General features: G+C 40.4%; 1 protein-coding gene across 7 annotated transcripts in view; it reads right to left on the reverse strand.

Annotated features, from left to right (window-relative positions):
* Nucleotides 1-9,103, reverse strand: part of LCORL (ligand dependent nuclear receptor corepressor like) — an 81,950-nt gene extending 72,847 nt beyond the window's left edge. For 2 of the 7 annotated variants that reach the window (XM_038134422.1, XM_038134423.1), the window contains exon 1: nucleotides 8,864-9,094. In XM_038134422.1, the coding sequence (XP_037990350.1) occupies nucleotides 8,864-9,011 (148 nt within the window). In that variant the 5' untranslated portion in view covers nucleotides 9,012-9,094. Of the gene's footprint in view, nucleotides 1-7,807; nucleotides 8,728-8,863 lie in introns of those variants that run through there. The other 5 variants (XM_038134421.1, XM_038134420.1, XM_038134417.1 and 2 more) reach the window with 4 other exon arrangements.
* Nucleotides 9,104-22,468: the final 13,365 nt, after the last annotated feature.

Consider the following 22,468-nt stretch of genomic DNA (forward strand, 5'->3'; position numbering starts at 1 on the left):
ATCTGAACTAAGGTCACAAAACAGTAGCCATTTGATAATCCTCCCCCATTTTCAGATTAGGGGACTTAACAGCCACACTTAAGTGAAGTCAGATCTTTGCATTTAGCTGGGCCTTGCCTTTGGCTCTGTTCTGTGAGCCAAACTGCCAGCTGTAATCATAAGGAGGGCTCCTTTAAAGCAGTCTTCTACAATCTACATTATATATGGCAGCAATACCAATTCATTATTAATCAAAAGATGTCCAGCAGTTTTACAGCAGCAGCATTTTAACCTGGCATTACTAAATGGTGTAGTGCTTTTCAAATTGAAAATAAAACTTTCAAATAAGATACACAACACTTTTTGACAACAGTTATGAAAAGGAGGAGCATATCCAACCCTAGATTAATTACACTTCCCTCTGACTTATTACTGGATCATCACCCTAGAAATGCACTAAAGCTAGTTTATAAAGCTAAATATTCCATAAAATTCCATGAAAGTGGAATTATGACAGTGAGAACTATTATTCACATGTAAGACTAACTAAGCCTTTAATTAAGATGATTTGAAGAAGCTGGGAACCGTGGAAGGAGGAAGATAAATACTTAAAATCTGAAAATTTAGCATTTTTAAAATAAACTAGCAACATTTTACAATAAAACGCACTGAAAACCAGTAATTTTTCCCACTGAACAGCACTTTGAACATGAGTAATCAATCCCCAGGTGCCACAAAAGCTAGGATGTTTCATAATTAGATATCAGGACTCTACTAACTTATAGAGAAAGTGAAAGCAAGGAACGGAGTTACTGAGGTCACAAATTCAGTAAGCTTTCATTTACTAACAAACTTTTAAAAAAATAAAAACAGGAAAAAAAATTACATTTAGTGACATTTACCTAACTCACACTCCTGCAATACAACACATGCTGCTATGGAGATACAAGCCTGGATGGATGTTGAGAACTAAATACAAGAGCAGTAACTGAGATGCTAGAAGAATTTTGCCAAGAATAGGATGTTTATCTAAGAAAGGGTTAATCCAGCTTCTCAAGATACTACACAGGAACCTGGACTGTGCCAGAAGTGGAAACAAAAAAATGCCTGACACGTGGCTCTTTGATCTGCAGAGTGACATGCTGCTGACCACGCCCCATAAAAAGGCATTCAGCCTCCACAGCTCCATGCACTTCTGCAGATTCAGAGTTCTCTGCTCTTTGAAATGCATCTTCTGTGCCCTTACATGCTCAAACAGATGAGCCACTACCATCCATCTTCCCTACTCTTCTCTCACTTCTTCCTGGCTTCTTTATGCCTGTATTAAATGGAAGGATAAAGTGGTAGATTAGCAGTGGAAAAAAGAGATGTATCCCCCCAAACAAGGTTGTGTTTGATTTTGGTTTTGTTTGGTTTTTGTGCTCTGTGGACTTTTTTCCTACAGTATGATAGCCAAATGTAAAATGTCATCTTACTTTTCAGAAGTTTGATACTATACATGTGAACCACAGCAATTCAGTTCTGTTCCAACCTCTATTAATGTTCCAACTTATCTTATCAAAGTTCCCACCAAGCACATTGAAGAGAGCAAAGTTCAAGAATAACATAAAAGACAGTAGTTCTAACTAGGACAAAGAATTTTAAGTTAGTAAAGTCTATAAAGCTCTGCCCGACCTCTACATAAACACACTGAACTCTAAAGGTTAGAACAACAACTTACTTTGAAGCCCTGATAACTTGAGTCATACTCAAGAAAAAAGAATCCATTGTAACCATCTATTCAAAACACCCAAATAATGCAGGGGGAAAATAAAACAGGCAAGGGTGGAAAAGGGAAAGAGGTACTAATTTTTCCCGTTTTAGCTGTAGACAGTACAAGCCCTAGCTATTTGAGAGTAGCTGGAATGCAGCTCCTTAACAGCACACCCTGATCTGGTAACTGATCAGCAAAACACACACCTATTATTACTTCCCTCACACAGCAAGGCAGTTCAGGAGACCCAATAACAGAAAACCAACCCAGAGCAACAACAACAACAAAATTTACAGTAGGCTTCCCAGGCTAACTTAAAACAGAAGTGCAGTTCACTGTTGCACCAGACAGGTTTTACTACAAAGGGAGAACAAGTGGAAAAATCTTAGTGGTACTGTACTGTCTCTCATCAATGGTCTTGTTGGTTAGGAACATTCTCCACTTCAAACACCCAAAAATGTTGTAAAGTAAGCAGCTGCTAAAAATCAGAAGCCTTGTTCTTCCCAGTAAAGCTACTTACACTTAACTCAGGGGGAAAAAACAGGTACACTGTAAATCTGATTGGAAAACTGATCCAAGTTAAACTAGATCTGACCTTTTCTTTCCTCTTCTTCCTCCTGCCACATTTCTCCTCCTGTTTTCTAGGTTAGTGTTAAGCTAGATTAGTTTTACAGTCTAGTTTGTTGAACTGTTTAATAAATGAATGCTCACACCAGTCAACATAAATCATGAAGGTAGGTACACTGAGTTCAGAAAGAAAATCAACAATACTTACTGTGTCATGCATCAACCAAAAAAAAATCCCCTGAAAGTTACCAACCTCAAGCATTAAGAGTGCACAGTTACTAAATGCCAAATCAAGGGAAGAAATGAGAGGGAGCTGCAGTGACTTTATTTGCACTCCATGGTTTTGGTTTACACAAGTTCCAGCTTAGGAAAGTCTCAGTGCCTATAAAGTAGAAAATCAGAGTTTAAATTTCGCAGCTCTCTATCAGCACATAAAAAGTAAACAGCTACCATATAAGAACATACAATAAGAAAGTTCAAGCTATGCCTAGAAACACTGACAAAGATTACAGTAGTTCCTGGAACACTTAAAAATTGAACTGCTTCCACATACCAGTATCTAGACATAGGGAGCACCAAAAACAATCACAGGTTTTATCAACACTACTGAAGATATGTGTATCTGCTTGCATGCCCAGCAACACATTTCTGTTCCATTTGCAAAGAATTCAAACCAAGCACTGCATACATGCCACACAATCCGTGGATTAGTCTATGCAGCAGGAACAGTTTCATCTTTCATAAAAATTATGCTCCACAGATCCTTACAATTGCAGGTTCTCAAGGGATCAGTGAACTAGTGCTGCATCTACAGCTAAATACACAGAACTTCCTCCCTATGTCTTTCCAACTAAATCTCTGTGTATCATTAATCTAACTTTTCTTGTACTGTTTTCACCACACAGACATTTCTCTCAAGAGTCAATCATAAGATAGTCCTTCAAAAACATATGACAGCAGTGGGCAATTACTTCTTTCTGAGAGAAAAGCTGATGACTTGAAATGGATTGTGAGAGGATACAGAAAAGAAGCTGATTTAACACTGCATATTTGAAACAAAGGTAGTCCAACACAAAACAAACCCCATGTGTTTTCTCTTACTTCAGTCCAAAGACAGTTAATTCAATACATACACTGCAGCAGCTTCCAATGACCCATATACACACACTGACCATTTTTTCCTCTTTTGCTAACCTGTTTTGTTCAGGGGAAATGGAGACAGTATGCTTAGAACTGTGTTCCATTCCTGTCAGCTAAACCAATCCAGTGGTTCCTTTCTGTTATTAACCCTGCTGCTTCTGTTGCAAAGGCCCATCCCTATCCTTGTGTTAGCAGCAGAAGCTATCAGATTTTTTTTTTTTTTTTGCAAATCCCAAAGTCTGCAACAGCCAGTTGACCAGATAGTGAGTTAAAACAGATCAGATAGGGGTCCAATGAGTGCTGATGCAAGCATCCAAGAGGAATGAACATGTAGTCAGAATTGCAATTACTCCATTCTAGTAACAGTTCCATGGAACTTGACAATGCAAAATGGCACTTTATTGCATTCTTAATCTGTGCTTCACAGTAAGTGTTCAATGCTAGTGCCCACTTACACATCTGACTCTGTAATACTAGTTTGAGCTATTCCCTTACATGATACCATCTTCCCTCATTGCATCAAAAACTGCCTGTGAACCTGTGCTGTGATTGAGATCTAGACTTAATTCCTGTTCTTCTTCTGACGTTTGCAGTAACACTGAGATTACTTCCTTGATCTGCTTCACGCTAGAATCACACCAAGGGTTTCACATCACAGCTCAAAGCACAACAGATCCACAGGAACACCTTACACCAGTATTACTGCCCAGCATTTAGGATGAGGGCACTATGGCCATAGCAGGCTCATTTACAGGTGCTAGTGTGCACCTTTAGGAGTGCCAAGGAAGCAAAGGAGCTCAAAGCAGGTACCATACGAAGTCACCATTGCATGCCATCTGTTAGTGGCCTGACAAGTGACAGAGCACTGAGCCACCATAACTATAATCAGTAGATACACAAGAACATTACAGATAAATACAGTAAAATAACTGGTTCTCCCACTACTACAATGGCAACCATAAAACCACAGCAGTATTACAAAAAAATGTGACACTGTCCTGCTGCAAAGTACTTACAGCCACATGGAAAGTGAAAACACTGCTGCATTTTATGGGAATAAAGATATGAGGTATTTCATGCAGAAGTGTTGCAAGTGCAGGGATATCAGCAAATGAAGCAGCTAAAAATCTTTTGTTTGGGGGAAATTCCTCCCCTTGGAAAGTACACTTTTGAGACAGCTTGTTCAAAATAGGAAGCTGGAGCAGAAGTTCAAATACTAAAACAAATTAAAAAATTGAAAGTCTAGATCTATCAAAACAGAATTAGATGCACTAATGTATCCTAGTTTTGAAGGAAAAAATGCTGGAAAAATTTAACAAGAGTAAAGGAGTATTTGTATGCTAGATTTCACAGACATACAAAAATGGATTTTCACTTTGATCAAATTTCAGTTTTCATAAGAAAGCAATACCAAGGCTATTTCCTGTCAAATGTGTGCCCTTTAGCTGCAGCAGAGGAACAGCAAAACTTCTGCCCTTCCCCCAGATAGCAAAGTATATATTTTTTAGAAAAACTAGCAATAATATTTTAATCTTTCACTGAAAATGAAAGTTTTACCTAGACACTGTTGTATTTTCACAATGCACTGCTGGGTCCTACCAAGATTCCAACACCCATGGCTGGAATTACCCGGCACTTTCAATTAAAAGGCCCCATAATACTGCTCCAAACCTCATCCACAGGCTACTGTGATAACACAGCAAAAAGCCCAACCCTGTGCTTGAACCTTTCTTGCATCCCAGCCATTACCCGGTCTCTGCTCTGTGCCTAATCATGAAAGCAATGGGAGCACAAAGTACTTGCCAACACTCTACATATGAAGTTCAAGTGAAATTGGGCAGTGGGATCAATTACTGCTTGAAAAAAACCTGCATAAATCCTGTTTTTTAAGGCTGATCACAAAGCTAGACTTACAGGTCCATACTATACTGCTAAAGCCTCTCAATCCAATGGAATAGAATTAATCAATTCACATGACAAAGTTCTAATCAAAGAGCACCAGAGAGCACTTTTTAATCCTTGTGATATTCACCTCTATAAAATACCTTGCAATTTAAACCACCACAGAACTCAGTTACTGTCCAACTCAGGTACTTCAATCTGAACTTCCTGGCACTTTTCTACAAATACACAACTTACAATTAGGGTATTTTGTGTTAGTTATGCCATAAAGACTGTACCAAGCCAAAACATACCAGTGAGCACTGTTGATAAGTATGAGCAATACTTGTTAGCACATAGCTGAATAGCACATATAGCTGAAAGGACACAACAGAATTGGGATCTCCAGGTGCTTTTTAAGAACATCTAGTTTTGAACTCTGATCGAGTCATGCAAGAGTTAGGAACACCCAATAAGCACAAGTCTAAGCATCTTAGGAATGTCAGTGCTCAACATAACACACACAAAGGTTTCCAGCTGAACAGACATTTTGTACTGAACACCTATTTCAAATTTCCGTTATTATATTGTATTAATTTACCATGTGGAGTCTTTTGTACCTTCAAGTATGTTTAGATACCAAACAAACAAATTTTCAGTAATGTCAGTGAAATTTTACCACTGTTTTGCTTTTCAGGTTCTTTAAGTGTTTGAACATTTTGACACAAGGCTTTAAATCATATTCTGCAGGTCACAAATTAATATATTAGGCTGGCAAACCCCAACCTTTTACATATATGAATGGGCTTTAGAGCTAAATCTGCAACCAGGTTTTGACCAATGAACAATTCAGCAACTGAGCCCCTCAAGCAGAAGTCCCTAATCATCACTAGCCCTCCACTGAATATTATTTCACTCTCACTGCTGTAAATATGAACAGAGCTCACTGTGAGCCTCAACCCCTGTCTTGGAGGAGTTTTCTCTGGCTCAGTTTACCACTTCCAGAAAGAAAGAAGATGAGGAATCCTTGACAGATAAATGCTTTCAGTGTTCAATTAATTATACTACAGAAATGCCAATATCAAATTTAGTATCAATACAGTAAATGACACAAGACATCAAAATAAAGTTGTTCATCCAAAAAGTTCAAGAACTGGGGGACTACTGCCTTACCATATTGTTTTTCTCACTTCACTACAAACATATGATTCCTGAGAAGAGTGCCCAATCCATCTAACTCACCACTCCCTGCTCCACCCCGCTGCCATTCCAGCCATCAACCCAGCCATTGTTCAGACCTTCCAGGTGACACTAACTTTGTTAGACTCTCCAAATCCTTAGGAATACTTTGGCAAGTGAGAACAATGAACCATTTTTACTTTATTAGTTATTTTTAACTATTGTTGGAGGTTATTTTACAGAATTTAATGCAACAGAATTTCAAAGGAGTAAAGGGAAAAAAAAACCACAAAAAACCCCCAGCCCCAACCTGTTAAGCATACTCTACCTCCATTATCCTGACTACTCACTTTCTTACCACTTTGTTTACACTCTCTCTCTGATAAGGGCTGCTCAACAGGCCTGCCAGGTAACTGTTCTTAACTGAGATAGCTCTTGACTAACTATTAAACCATAACCTATGTCCTTTCTCCTTCGAAGCTGCTAATAATTTCAGGGCTCATTTCTACTCACTGAATTTCTCCTCATGAATATACAAAGAAATCATACCCTTAACTTTTATTCCGAATAAGACAAAGCTGAATATGAAGCAGAACCATAGTGCAATCAGTGTAAAATGTAAGTAATTACATGACAGCTCTGCAGTTTGCAATTCTCAGTGAAAGGCCAACCTAAAAGGCAACTCTGAAGAAGTTCCCTAAACCCAGGAGATCTGCCCAGTAGAGGACTCAACTTACTGTATTTCTTTACACTTCTCAGTGTGGGTTGTGCTGTGCAACTGTTTCTCAAACACATCTGACAGCATACAATTACCACCAGAAGACTCCTTCAGTCATCCACTGTCAAGAAGACTTCTGGGATTTCAGTTTAAACTTTTAAGTGAAATGCCATTAAATAGGAAATCACAGAAAGTGCCACTTGTGAGAGATATCCATCCTCAGATTTAAAACCTTATCACAGCATCTATGCAAATAAACTGGCTCTCCTGTATGCCCTAATTAAACTGCATTCTTTCTATTAGAAGCGTTATATAGTGTAGTAGTGTTTAGAAAACACTATTTTCTGAACAGTACTATAACTTGGAGGAATAAAAAGACACTGCAAGCATATACAGACATGTTCACATATATACAGGTGTTATAACAGGTGTTTACAAGCGCTCTTGGGGCAACACAGCAAGATCAAGAAGCTTGCGTGTAACAGGCAGTTATCCGGTTACTGAAAAATATAAAAAATGCACGGATAGTGGATGAGTACTAATTGCCTGTAAATACAGGTATGCCAGCTTGTTAGGTATTCACCGCTTACTCTGCTCTTGTCTCAAGCGCCCGCAGAAACACTGAATGAAGCGCTGCCCACCATCGCAGCCACGCTAGATGTGTTTCCCCGCTCAGCGATCGGGGAGGATCGGCACTGACTCTAACGCTCTACTTGAAGATCAAGGATTCTATTTCCCCAAGAAGGGAAACGACTGTTGAAACAATACAAATAGGCAGTTCCCGGCCTCTGCGTTCACACCCCACCTCCGCACAACAAATAAACAAAAAAACCCAACCGAAGCGCCCGCCGCCCCGAGGCGGCACACGTGCCGAATGCCAGCGCTCACAGGGACGGGGCCGGGAGGGGAGGCTGCGCTGGCCCGGGCGGAGCGCAGCGGGAGCAGCTCCGGTCCCGGGGCTCCTCCGGGCGGGAACGCCGCCGGTGCCCGCGCGCCCCCGGCAGCCGGACACGCGCGCGGGAGTCACGTGACCCGGGAACCCTCCCGGCACGAGAGCCACCGGGGCAGCCCCGGGGGCGGGAGGGGGGAGAGCTGCCGTCGCCATGACAACTTCCAGGGGGAGGGAAAACTTCAAATCCCAACCGTCAGTGCAGGAGCGGCTCCCTCTTAAAGGCGCACGCACACACAGACACACACAGAGGCGGGCTCCCTTCCCCCCTCCGCCCCCCAGGCACTGGCGATGGAGGAGGAGAGGAGGGGGGCAGCCACCGGCGCTCACCGCGCGAACGACGAGGAGCCGAGACAAAAGGACCCGAGCCGAGAAAGGGTCTCGGTCGGCGATGACGGGAGGGACCCAGCGGCCCCAGGCAGAGCCGTAACACCCACCCTCTGCTGCCCGGAGGCGGTGTAGGACCTTCGCTCTCCCTTACAGACCCCGTCTCCGCTCCCACCCTCCAAGAAAGCCGCTGGAGCTGCTCCTCCATCCCCGCTCCCTCCCCCCTCCGCCCACTCGACAGATCTGGGCTCGGAGAGCCTCGCCCGCCCCGCTGCCCGTTCCCCTCTCAGACCCCGCTCGCCGCCCCGTCCCCCGCCCCTCGGTCCCCCCTGCTGCAGCCGGGACACGCCGCCGCCGCCCCCTCTCTTACCCACACAGTGCATGAGCCGGTGCCGCCAGGAGTCGAGTTCTCGGCGGACTCCCCTTCGCTCCGCCGTGCAGCGGGGGCTCCGGCACTGGGAGGCGGCGGCAGGAGGAGCGGGAGCCGCGGCGGCCATTCCTTCTGTTCCCTTTTCCATCTGCCTCTGACCTCACGCCCGCTCATTTACATACGAGCGCGCGCTCCCCCGGCTCCTCTCCCTCCCCCCCACCCCCCTTTGCCTCGTCGAGCGCGCGCCCGCGCACCCCTTCTCCCCCTCAGCATCCGGCGCGGGGAGCGCGCGCGCCGCCTGGCGGGGTGACTGACGCGCGTCCCCGCTCCCCACGGTTCCCCCGCCCCGCCGCCCGCCCTGCCCGGGGCCCGGTTCTCCCCCACAGACCGCGGGCCGCGCCGAGAACCGAAGACCCTTCCCTGCCCGCCACCGTCCCGCTGCCAATCGATTTGCCCCGGCCTACAGCTCCCGCAGGGCAGCGCGCCACCTGCTCCGGCCCGGCCAGGGCAGGCGGCAGCAAGGCACGTCGGGAGCTGTAGTTCGTGAGGGAGGGGAGCGGCACAGCCCCCGAGGTTTCTCCCCGGGCGGGCAGCACGGCCGGCCCTGCCAGCGGCTCCACCGCCCCGCGCCTCACAGTGCCGGGCTCAGAGCGCCTCAAGAACCGGCGCGGTTCTCGCCTTCATCCCACGGTCTGTCCTGGGCGCTGCTTGGAGCGGGGCTCCTGGCTCAGGTGTCTTTTCCAGCCCGTCGCCCCCACCTGCCCCGGGGCTGCCGCTGGCTCGCTCCCCCCCGGCCCTGCCCGCATCGCACGGACGCGGCTGTCACACAGCGCTGTGCCTTACGAGCCAGCTCGCCAGATCCGCTCCGTAGGGAGATTTTCTAAGTTCTCTGAGAACTGCTGCCCGGTTCAGCAGTCTGTTTTGAACGGCTTTGCTTTCAGTCCAGTTTTTATGGGGGTGTCAGTCCTTTAGAGCCGGACAGGGAGGTTTGCTGGGGACTGGTGGCACACAGCGTTATCTCCCACCACCCCTTTGGAAAAGACTAGCATGAAACCTAGGGACCAAATCAGTTCAGTATCTGGGAGCACGCCTGAGAAGGCTTACTATCAACCTACAAACTGAAGTCAGATTAAGGTAACTGCAAGAAAGTTAACACACAAACGTCAGATTGGATTACTTGGAGCGGTTGACAGCCACTTGGACCGGCACTTGTGCTGCTCTGCGCAGTCACCCTCGTGTTGTGCCCCCAGCGCAAGACACATATCCCCCCGCACCAGCCTAATGTGACAATCGCTATCCATGTCTTGCAAGAGAGCAATTAGCAGTCTTTAATTCCCTAGACAGAAGAATCAAGATCTGCAGTTTTCTCAGATCCTGGTTCATCTTTTGAGTGCCTCCTCCTCCCCCATGCTCTCCTTCTCATACCAGTCTTTGTAAGCAGTGTCACTTCAGCAATAAATTACGTTTTCTGTGCCTATTTGGAGGTTGTAATAGAAAACAGGATTTAATAAGGTCATAGAAAAGACAAGGCTCCATTGCTTCTCCCCTTACTCCCCTATATGGGTTGAAGGTGCAAGGCTGGGAAGAACCAAATCACTCTCTCTATACCAAATTTTCTTTTTGTTCTAGAGTATGAGCAGAGTTAACAGCAGCAATACCATATCAAAACTGCAGAAGAGCTTCAAGTTTGAACAATGAAGAGGAAATTATTCCCCACTCATTCATCCCTCTACAGATCTGTGTAGACTGTAAGAAGCAAGGCTATGTAGGAGTGGAGCCCTTACCACCTTTTAGTGGAGCCTGTCAGGAGAATGGCAACACTGGAAGTGCAGGTGTAAAAGTAGCCTGTTGCTTCCTCTAACTTTTCATCATGGCAGCCAGCAATAAATAAGCAGCAACTTATGAGTCTCCTTCTTCACCTCAGAGATATTGCAGGTACCTTGGGTCTCATAATGGCCTTCCAAACAGCAACAAAAGTTTTCAGTCTTACCTCAAAGAAATGGCAAAACTCAAGGTAACTCAGAGAAACAAAACCCAAACAAAGTAAAATGTAATCTTATTTGGATAATGAAAAAGTTTCAAACTAATAGTATCCTTCCTGTAATTTTTTTTTGGCCATAAGACTGGTTAAAAACAAATCTGCCATGAATTGGCTTCTACTGCAAACCTTATCTGATAGATATTTCCTTCTGAATCTCATAAAGATGTTCCTTTTTTATGAGTGAAGGACACATTCATGGATTGCTTGTAGAGGTCCCTGAAGTTCAGTTCTGCTTCTACTGGGACGAACAAAACCTTGGGAATAGAAGGCAGATCACATAATTTTTTGTAAAGAAATTTCATAAAAATGAACTTTGTCGCTTCTGCAAAGAAGGTAATTGAGCTTAATGAATTCAACACAGAAGAATTTTAAATGAATGGTGTTTAATTGAATCCCTGAGCTTATGTGATGTGAATCAGTTTCATAGGGACACAAATGTCCCACATCTGAAGAGTTTTATTTTGAGGTTTCTATTATTAAATAATGAATAGAGAAGGAACTACACCCCCCTCTCATTTTGTGAAATTAACATTATTTTTGTTGCAGTTTCAAGGTTTCTCCTGTTTGAGAGACTTTTCCAGGCATGAAAGGAAAAATTAAAAAACTGAAAACCTTGGTGGGCAGATTTCAGAGAGGAGGAGAAAAGGAGAAAGAAAGCATTTCCAACTGAATTTTTGTAGTTGTCTAGGTTTTGAACTCTTATTCCTTCTGAAAATACTGCCTAGAAACCAGATATGCTGTAGAGACCAGTTTTGGACCACTCCCTCCCTTGGAGGTGTTTAATTTTTCCAAACAAAACTGAACCAGGTAAGCCAAGGATCCTGCTTCATCAAACCTTCAGGGATGTTATTTTTACATTAATAGTACCGGTTTTTCTGCTCTATGAAAATGACTTTCCAGCCAAGAGATTACTTCTTATGTGGATTTGTACTTGATTTTATAGAAACATTTCCAGTTTTCTGAACAAGGGTTGGCTCAAAACTGCAAGGCTGATTGAGGGCAGAAGCTGAAGCAGTGAGGGGTAGTTTCAATTTGGATAATTTTAGCTGCCTGTCCTAGCTAATTTTTATGGGATCAGAGTGCCAGTTACTTAGAAATGGCTCTGGAGACAAAAATCCAGTACAATTTTTTTTGAAGCTACAAGAATTGTTACTGCTGTTCTTCTTGTTTCATCTCATATTAATTTGGGGGTAAAGAGAAATTGAAACACTCAGAGATGCTTACAGGTTGATACCACAACCCCATCAAAATATGACATTTTGAATTAATTTTTTGAACATATTGGGGAGATTTAACTATCTGATTGAAACATTGCAAAATTGTTCATCATCAAAACCTCTTTATAATTAGTCCCCAAAGGTGAAATTTACTCCTGTACAGACAACTATCTATACTTATTCTGTTACTTTGTTTGAATTAGCCTAATACAAAAACAGTCTTTAAAATTAATGTGAAAATGGTAAATGGAAGAAAATAATAGTAAAAAACTGATTGAGAAATGACATGAACAAAAAAATTCCATGTTTGATTTTAAAATCTCAGTATGAAAAAAGGGAAAATAAGAGAACATCTTGATTATGTTGAATTAACTGCCTTTACAAAATAGAAATGCTATTTTCAGTACATTTGCAGCACTACTGAGATTGATTATAACCACATGAAAAGATACTTTTTGAGAACCAGCAGACAAAAATCCAAATATTTCAAGAATGCAGTTATGTGAAGAAATCTAAGGTCACAGCAAACTAAACCCAAGACTGATCTAGCTATTGAAAGAGTTGCATTACAGTAATAATCTTTTTTTTTCGACTTATTTTGGGTTTGAGAAGTCATGTTACTCTCCCTGTTACGCTATAAGGAGAGTGAATTTCATACACAGTGTTCCTTCTTTTCTTTTTCTTCTACTTTTTTTCAATTCAAGAAGTTTGGCTTGAAAATGAAGATAGAGAATTGGTAGGAAAAGAGGGAAAGGGGAGATCAGTGGGGGATTCAGAGTATAACTTAAACCACATGCAATTCAGCTAAAAGAAAGGCTATAGATAAAATTGATAGGATGAAGCCGAAAGATGTAATAAAAATAGTTGTTCTAAATCAATCCATTAACAGTTCCACTTCAAGAGGTGATAACTTTGCAAGTGATATTACGGGAAATAAACTGCCTTACCCAAGTGACTACCACTTCAGGTGGATGCTGGTTAGGTTGGTTATAAAATTGCAGCCTATTCTGGAAACTGCCGCTGGAAAGAGGTGCAAAGGACTCCAAAACATGAATTTCTGCGGTAAAATCAAAAACATGCATACGCCTTCCTCATCACTGACTCACACTCTTGCAGAGATGGTAGAGACCTAGGAGGTGATACCCTATGCTCTGCTTCCTGGGCAATGGCTCTTGTGGAGCAGCCAGCTTGAGAACTGGGTGTTGCTCATGTAATCCTTCATTTATTTTGCAGTCCTTCAGGGGGAAGGAACTACCTCCTGTGATGCTCCACACATGCTGTATCTTGTCACAAGCCCTGTTGGTTCAACTTTCATGCAGGGAAACCTACCCAGTGTGACATTCCATACAAAGGGTAGGTTTTGGACAAAAAACTTCTTTCTTAGCTTAAATAATAATTGAGCTGTAGTCTGCAACAGAAGTAGCAGCCCTTGTCTTACATAGCTTTAGCAAGTTCTTAGCTACTATAATTGTAAAAGTCATTCATGAAGACATAAACAGTTCTTTGTCTTTTCAATTATACACAAGTTTGGATTACCAGGGCATTCTCTGATGGCTGGCTCAGTATTTCATGTCCATCTCTGATATTAAGCTGCAATTAGTGATCTATTCTCTCTGGATTTAATAGCAGTATATTTTCAGCTGCAGAGTTGCTCTGGTGATGGCATACTTAAATTACTTGGCCACATGGGAAACTTTAGAGAGAGTGAGTGACATTACTCGGCTGTGTGGAACACAGGATAACAGTTTAAATGGAAGGAAAACCAGCCATATTTGATAGATAGTGCTATGGAGACATCACTTAGGAGTATATATTGGATTTTACCTTCCCTCCAAATTTAATTTTAATAGTCAAATAATGACATGTTGAAACAGCAGTCCAGTCTACAGTAATTTGTTATTTTCTGGCATTTCAAGCTGACTGCTTTCACTAACACACTTTTTTCTGCCAGACTAGTACTGAAACAAGATATATCATCCTCATAAGAACACTCTGAGAATAGTAAATGTTTTAAAATAGTACCGAACAAAAGTTTCTCTTCTACTTGTTTTGTATAATACAACATAATGGACTCTTTCATATAGTAGCATATTATTTTATTTCACCTTACAAGCCTGTGTTGTTTAAAGTCCTTTTTTTTTTTGACCTTACTGAACCGCTTTGAGGAACAATTCTATAAAGTAACATGATTTTACTATAATCAAATGTGCTCAGCTCACCATAAAAGTTGTGTGATTGTTTTTCTAGCTCTAAAAACTTGTCTAAATACAATGCAGTCTCCATACATGCATTCTCTTGTGTAGCAGAACATGCATGTGATGAGACCACGGCTCTTTGGCCCCTGTACCACCAGATCCTTAGTCTTTAAACAATAACAATAAACAAAGACCTGAAAATAACCTATGAGAATTTCACTGTATATTCTAAAATGGTACATAATGGAGAGCTCTATTCATGTTTTAGTTAACCACATAAAACCAAGTGCATCTATTTTATAAACATTTACTGTAGAGTTTCATTATAATGTTTGCTTGCTATGAAAAAGACAAGTTTGATATATGGAAGTGACATCTCTATTTAACTAAAATAGCTGATATAAGTAAACAGGACATGAAGAATATTGGTGTTCTTGAAAGCCTGCCTGCTTTTCACTAAGCTAATTAGATGATGTGATAAGAGCACATCCGCTCAGATACAAACTTTGTTTTTTGGTTGCCCTAAACCAGTACACCTAGATACTCACAGATTTAAGAGCACTACTTCTAGACCACAAGAATCAAATTCCCATTTTTTACCTTCTTATCCAAAGGACAAACATATTTGTAAAAAATTGTCATCTGCCTGAAGTAATCATGTTTCATGTACTTACAATTAGGTCAATAACAGCAACAGAAATACAGGCAGTGGAATCAGCTAATGCCAGTGAGAATCACAAAAGCAGATCCTGTAACAAGAAGACAGCAGTATTTTTAATTGTATATTCTACTGAAATACACAGTCTTTGAACACTAAATATATATCCTGAGATATACCCAAGGTGTGTTTTGATTTGGGGGGTTTGCCTGTGCAGGGCCAGGAGCTGGACTCAATGATCCATATGGATCCCTTCCAACTCACAATATTCTACATACCCTGAATTTTCAGGTGTAAACAGATAATTTCTTTCTTCATTTGTAAGATATTTGATATTAAATTATAGTCCATCACAATTTGTAAACTATTTTGAATTTTATATGAGCATAGAGATATAAAAGATGTAAACCTGGAATGCTTACAAATCATACTTCTTCCTGGTGATCCAAAAGCCAGTGAGGAGACCTGAAGTTGGCTGACTCTTTGGCTCTATTAAAAAGTTCATTCTTCCACTTGTGTGTGAAATGGAAACTTTTCCAATTGTTCCTATTGGAGTTTGTTCTTTCATTTTCCCTTCATTACCCTTCATTTTCATTTAGAACTGATGACAATGCAAAGAAATGTTTGAAGTTTGACTTTCAAGACTCACAGGGCCCCTAACCCACATATCAGCAACATCTGGATTATGAACATATTTTTGTGTATCTTCACACTGATTGAGGTTGTCATGAAAATTCAAAGTCCTAACTGCTAGATTAGGGATAATCTTTTTATCTGGGCTGTGTTGCTTGCCACCACAGACATGGAAGTGATAAATAATGGGCTGGCCCCCCTCTCACAGCATTCTTGCTGTACTGCTCTACAGCTGCTGGTCCAGCTGCCTCTGCTGAAGGAAAAGAATTATTATATCAGGGTTTATGGTGAAATATCCTCTAGTGTCATTATTTCCACCCTTCTATTTTCTGTTGTGGTATATCTTTCAAGTATCAATGATTATCTTCAATATTCATTCATAAAGCTATCACACAATTCATAATTTAACCCCTTCTGTTTTACCAAGACACTGACAATTGCAAGGTTTACTAATTGCATTCATGTGAGAGAGGAGCTCACCACTGATTGCATCTGCAGAAGGCTTGCAACAAGGTTTTGACAGTTCAAGTTAGACTCCTTTAATTACACTTCATCATTGCCCCCAGTTTCCATAAAGCAGCACTTATGTGACAAAGAGCCATTCATATTAAGTATTCCTTTTTGGGACTACATTAAGTAATCCCCTCAGCTAATAAAAAAATGAAGTCACGGTAGGCTGAATATGACAAACTGAACAGCTCCTCATTGGATTCCTGCTGAGAAAAGGAGACAGCAGAGATGATCTACTGCAGATCATCATGAGAAAAAGTGTGATATTTCTGTTCTTTCCCATCATTTGATCATTCTCAAAAAAGCCTTTTCATTTCAAGTATTCATGGATTGAGATGCAAAGAGAAGTAATCCTTTCCTTCTCTGTTTTAGGCAAGGCAACTTCCTTGTAAAACCCAAACATTTTGAGGGCTTCTTCCTTTTCCTCCTCTTTTTTAAAATGCATTTAATTTCCCACCATTTGCCCTGAAGGATGTTTTCACAGCTAGAAATCTATATTCCCTGGCAATTCCTCCCCACAGTGCAGGACAAGTTGGCTGAGAAGCTGGTGTACAGCACTTCAAAGCAATGCTGGGATCCCTCTCCTTCAAGTTTGGGCCCAGTGCTGCAGCAATTCAGATCTATTCCTTCTCCATCCATTCTCTCTAGTCTATTACATTCCATTTTGCATTTCTTTTTCTTGCCTGTCTGCTTAGGGTTGAGTCAAGGTATGTTTTCAATCTTTTCTGCACTAAAATGCTTACAGTTTCTTTCAAAGGAAAGCCAAGAAGCCCCTGTCTTCTGGTCCTAGAGTCTTGGGCTTAAAGAAACAACACAATTTGTAATGCTAGTATTAGAGCTGACAATGTTTTGTTCTTTAAGGTAGAAATTCTGTCTTAACTGTAGAGCTTTACTATTAAAAATTAAAATTAACCACTTAAATATTACACAAATATTTTTACAAGCCAAGGCTTTACTCTCTCTTCATCAGATTTGGCTGACAAGGTTTTGTAATGAGTACTTTTGATACCCTTGTAATAAGCCCTTCCTTATTTAGTTTATTTCTCATATTCTTAGCCTTTTATGCATTCTCACAATCAGCTTTTCCTCAACATTCATCAGTCAGGTGTTGCTGCCTTAATATAGATTCTAGTGAGATACTCCATCAGACCGGAGAGTCAAAGGAAGTGCTCAGAATGTCTTAAGCCAACAGAATTTGTTGCTGATAATTTAAGTGGGTTCTATTCTTTCATTATTGTATCTATAGGTATATGAAACTGGAAGAGATTTAACAGAAAACTAATTGTGGAAATTGCATAAGCTTTTAAAATCCAAAGCAATTTTGATCTTGAATTCGGTCTCCAGTGAAAGGATAACAGTAACAAGTTTCCTACTTCTGTGCAGTTACACAATGTTTCTTAAATATAACCAAACATGCCAATTCTCATCTTGGTGTTTCTTATCTCTGCAGAACTAAATACAATCACAGCATTCTAAGGTTTGGGTGGTTTTTTTTTTCCCTAGGTCAACACTTCCTGGTTATTTTCAGCTTCACAAAGCATTTGGTTAGAACAGCCATACTTTCTCTTTTTAAAGATATCTAAGAGGACTGTGATTAATGTTTAAAGAGCTCCATGTGTACCCAATTATGAAACCAATTAATTTAGTCAAAGACTAGATTAACTGCCATCTGTGGCCTGATTGTTTCTTAAATTTGAGTACTTCTGATCAAAGTTGTCGTAAATAGTCTTACACAGCATGTGACAAATCAATGTTGTCTAAGGATATCTCAATGTGAAGAGAGTTCATCATTAAGTGTTCAATATTATTATACAACTTCTATCTCCATTCTTTTCAGCATATATTATTTAAGATACATTTTTTTTTTCACTATAAGTGAAACCTTGGAGCTTGCTAATAAAATAATGCTGTTACTTATGTAATAGATAATACAAGAAACATATCTATGATGAGATGATAAATATACACACAGTGAAGGACAAAAGCCAAGGGGAAGGCATGAAAAAAAGCAAGCTGGAGAAACAAATGAAGCAGAAACTTGTACTCAGATTGGCCCTCATGATAAGACCTTGCATGGATATACAGCTGGTCACCAAACAGGCCATGCACCTATTCAGCTATTTGATTTTGCTTCTCTCTTTTGCACTTCACAGTGACCCTTCATACAGTATATGATGTTCAGCTGTTCCATTCAACATGGCAATTGGCTATACCATCCACAGCTAGTATTTACTCTGAGAAGCACATCTGTGCTCTGACCACAGCAGAGAAAATGAGGAAGTAGGTTTATCTAAAGATAAAAACTTAAACAGTGATGGAGATTGTTGGGAAACAGTGGGAAAATGATCACCCTTTTGATCATCTGGAAAGATATTTCTTCTTAGTTACAGAGTTATTGAGCCAAGCAATAACATGCCATGGAGCAGAGAAATGCATGTAAACCAAATCCTTCTGAACTACTATGCTTCCTTAAAATGTCAGATTGTAACATTGAAAACAACAAAAACACCTTAAAGGTGAAGAAACAGTTCAATTCCATGCAGAACCCAGATCACCTGCAACAGATTTTTCTCTCTCAGCAGCAAAACAACGTATACGTGTATACACACACACATAAATATCCCTATGTACACATACAAAACCCAGTAGCAATTCCTTGTTGTGCAAGCAAAGCTCAGGATGAAAACTGAAGTCAAAAGAAAGGAATGTTGAAACATATTCTTACACATTTTTCTTCCTTCACATTCCTTGTTATAAATATGAAAAAAAAAATAGACATGGATGAGTTCAGTCTTACCAGTGCAGCAAAAGTTTGCAAAGAAAGGGTCATTATGGCAGTTTTAACTACTGCCTATTGAGAGAAATACAGCTTCTTTGTATAAGCAACAGGCAAGAGTAGCTAGAGAAAGAGGTAAGGGAATCCTCTTGGTACAAGGTGTACAAACCTCTAAGCTCCATAAGCCTCTTGAAGTTTCATTTTAGAGAGGTTTCTTTTAATTTTGGTATAACTTGCTTAAGAAATGATAAGGTATAAGTCTTCTTTCCTCAAAATATTAAGTGATCTGGTCCTCTTGCATCTTTCACTTAGGAGGAGTGGGGATCCTGGAGTTTATGGAAAGGTTGTTTGAAGATTTACATACTTGCCTCTAATGCTCCTATTTCCAGGACATACTGTGGGCTTTTAGGCAATATCAGCAGATTTATTATTAAAAAAACCCATCAAGTAACAAAACAATGAAGCAAACCCAAAGCAAAATTAAGAAAAAAACCCTGTAATATGCCAACTTCAAAATAATCAGAGCAAAGAAAAATATATTCAAAAATTACCCAGTATTAGAGCTGAGAAATGCAAAATACAAGATCATCACTCCTTAAATTAGGACTTGTGGTGGTTTCACCCCAGCCAGCAACCAATGACAAAAGCATCTCTACATTATCAATCCTATGTTCAGAACAAATCCACAACCTAGCCCCATACCGGCCATTGGAAAAAAAAATTACCCCAGATGAAACCAACACAGCTATAATCAATATCTGTTTCCTTTTCTTTCCTTTCTTCTAAGAAATGCATTTCAGATTAGAAAATAGAACACAAAGGCTATTTTTATCTAACCTGATTACCCAAGCTGAGAGCTAGAACCGGGCCTATTATGATAGTCAGTTGAACTTTTAGTACACAGCTAACTCTATGGTATTCATTGTTAATAAATCAATGACTGGGTACAGAGAGAACAGCTGCCTCTCTCTGCTGCTCTGGGTGTTGCACTCTGCTCAGGTGAAGTCCATAGGCAGAAGGGGGAAATACCCTGGGAGCAGTAAACCATATTCACTTGGGAGAAGGTGTTGGTGTGAAATCATAGCATTAATGTAATAAAGTGATTTCTTTACTACTTGATGTGAAAAACTCTCACCTTTTTAGGAGGGTGAGAAAGCGTCTGAGGAAGAGAACACAGTGAATTTCTACAGGAAACAAATTTGTAAGAGTTAGTGTTAAGTTGCAGTAGCATTAGTACTCAAATATTCAAGTATTGGAGGAAATAGAAAGAATATTTCTTTGTTGAGGCATTTGTACAGACTGTATTTAGTTTGGGGAATTTCTGAGTAAGAAAAATTGACTTCAAGGAAGGTTGTAGCCTCTAGGGGTTTAGCAGATAGGGGACAGATTTGTTCTCAGACTATTTTTTAAATATGTCTCAATATTTCTGAATTTGCACTTGTTAGAGATATAGTTTGTTCTACTTTTTGGGGATTATAGATTTTTCATATTTTTGGGAGACTTTAACAAAACAGGAAATTGAGCTAATGGCTGAATTTGAGTTTTTTGTTTGGTTTTTTTTTTTTTTTTTTTTTTTTTTTAATTACTTAAAGCCTTGGTCCTGCCAGAATATCCAGAAATCCAGAATATTTATGTGGACAAGTGCTTGCTCTTCCAATAATTCCATCATAACTTACTTGACTGCAGGTAAAAAATAAATATCTTTGTTTTCTTATTTCATTACTCAGCTCTATATCTGCAAAATAATTGGGGTTTTTGTCATCCTTTAACCATTTTGTCTCTTTTTCCAAGGTGAATGTTTAGTAAAGCTTTGTTTAAACTAGGCAAGACTGAGGCTATGTATGGTATCTTTTCTTCTGGAGAAAAGTGTGATAGCAAAATTGCAATATAACAGGCATAGGGATAGCTCTCTACCCTTGAAAAGAAATGCAGTGAGTACTTAACAACCTGAACAACAATTCTGAGAGAGCAAAGATCAAACTATGGATTAATAGGTGCCATGCTGTAACTGTTGTAATTGCATCTGTCTCAGTTCTGGTGTGAGCAGAACTACATTTATTGAAACCTGGGAGTTTTTCAGGACAGCTAATGATGTTGTTTCCACTTCTTATTGACATTTTGGAGAATGTTTAGTAAACACAAAGGTGTGGAAATGTTTTTGTATTAATTCAGTGAACATAGAACATTCCATCCATGCTGAATGATCATTTTCAGAAATAAATGTCCCGTTGTTTATAATGAGCGCTAGGATTATACTAATTCTAGCTCTTGTTTTCTTATTTGTTATGATTTTAAAATATGCTTTAATAATATCAGCTGTATGTATTTGCAGTTCTTTGAAAATCAACATTTTAATTAAACTGCACTGAAATTATGTCCTTGTAAATATTTACTCAGAAAGCTTCTCACTGGGGTGAGGGACAGGAAACATATACACTGCACAATTATGGTTGGAATTACTGCAAACCTAACAACCGTATCTGTTTAGCAATAGAGGTAAGAAATGGTACAAACTGGTATAATATGAAGGAAAACAAAAAGCAAAAGGGAAATGAAATGTTTTTGTATAAATAGGTTATTGCTAAGAAACAGATCAATCTCAAATTACAAAAATCAAACAGATTTCTAAATTAAGTTCCAACTGGTGTGACAGCACTGAGAAAAGCTAACAAAATTAGCAGGAATAGAATTTACTCAGCTTCATTTAACTTCCTTTAACATGAATATTTTCTTCCCCTGCTTCTGTGTAGAATTATAGAATGGAACCTACATAAAGATATAGTTATCAGTAATACCAATGTATGGCTCTAATTCAGGAAAGCACTTAAGTAGGTGATTAACTTCAAGCATCCACTTACCCACTTTCCTAATTATGAACTTAAGTGCATACCAAAAGTTCTTTCCTGCACTGGTTTCATGCTAGGCCTGCTGACCACAGAGAGCGCAGCGCTGTCTGAGCCAGTCCGACAGGCCCGAGCTCAGGGGCTGGAAATGGTCTGTAAGCACAGCTGCCTGGCACTGGGGGGGAGTTCACTGACTGTCTTCCAGTGCTCAGGCTGCCTTGGTAAAGCCTGATGGGTTATGCAGCTTGCAGTATATATATGCTTCCTTCTGTTTGTCTCCTCTATTTTCCCGATATACTGCTATTCCTTTAGGCGGGAGAGTACTACTAGACCTCAAAATCAGAGGAATTGTATAGTAGCTCAAATAAAGGGCTCATGAACCTGAAGTATGATCCCAAAAGACCTTCATTAGTAGCTGTTTCATTCTAGATGCACTAAACTTCCTTTGCTTCTTTTCCTTTTAATGTATATATGTGTCCAGACACCTGTTTTTGTGCATGTCCTGCTTGGAGTTTTCCTATGTTCTGCCTTAGTCCGGCAGCAATCTGGGAACCATTTCTCTACCAAATCCTCTAAGCAGCTTCCTCTGGGAGGTATTCTCAGAGCATACCTAATACTTACTACAGGATTAGGCCCCTGACAAAATGCAGTTGTAATGTTTTCTAAATCAGTGCTAGGACTCTCTGTGATGGCAGCTACAACAGCCTGCAGACTGTATTGAGTATTCCTGTC

The sequence above is a fragment of the Motacilla alba genome, chromosome 4 (assembly GCF_015832195.1).
Source record: "Motacilla alba alba isolate MOTALB_02 chromosome 4, Motacilla_alba_V1.0_pri, whole genome shotgun sequence".
Lineage (NCBI taxonomy): Eukaryota > Metazoa > Chordata > Aves > Passeriformes > Motacillidae > Motacilla > Motacilla alba.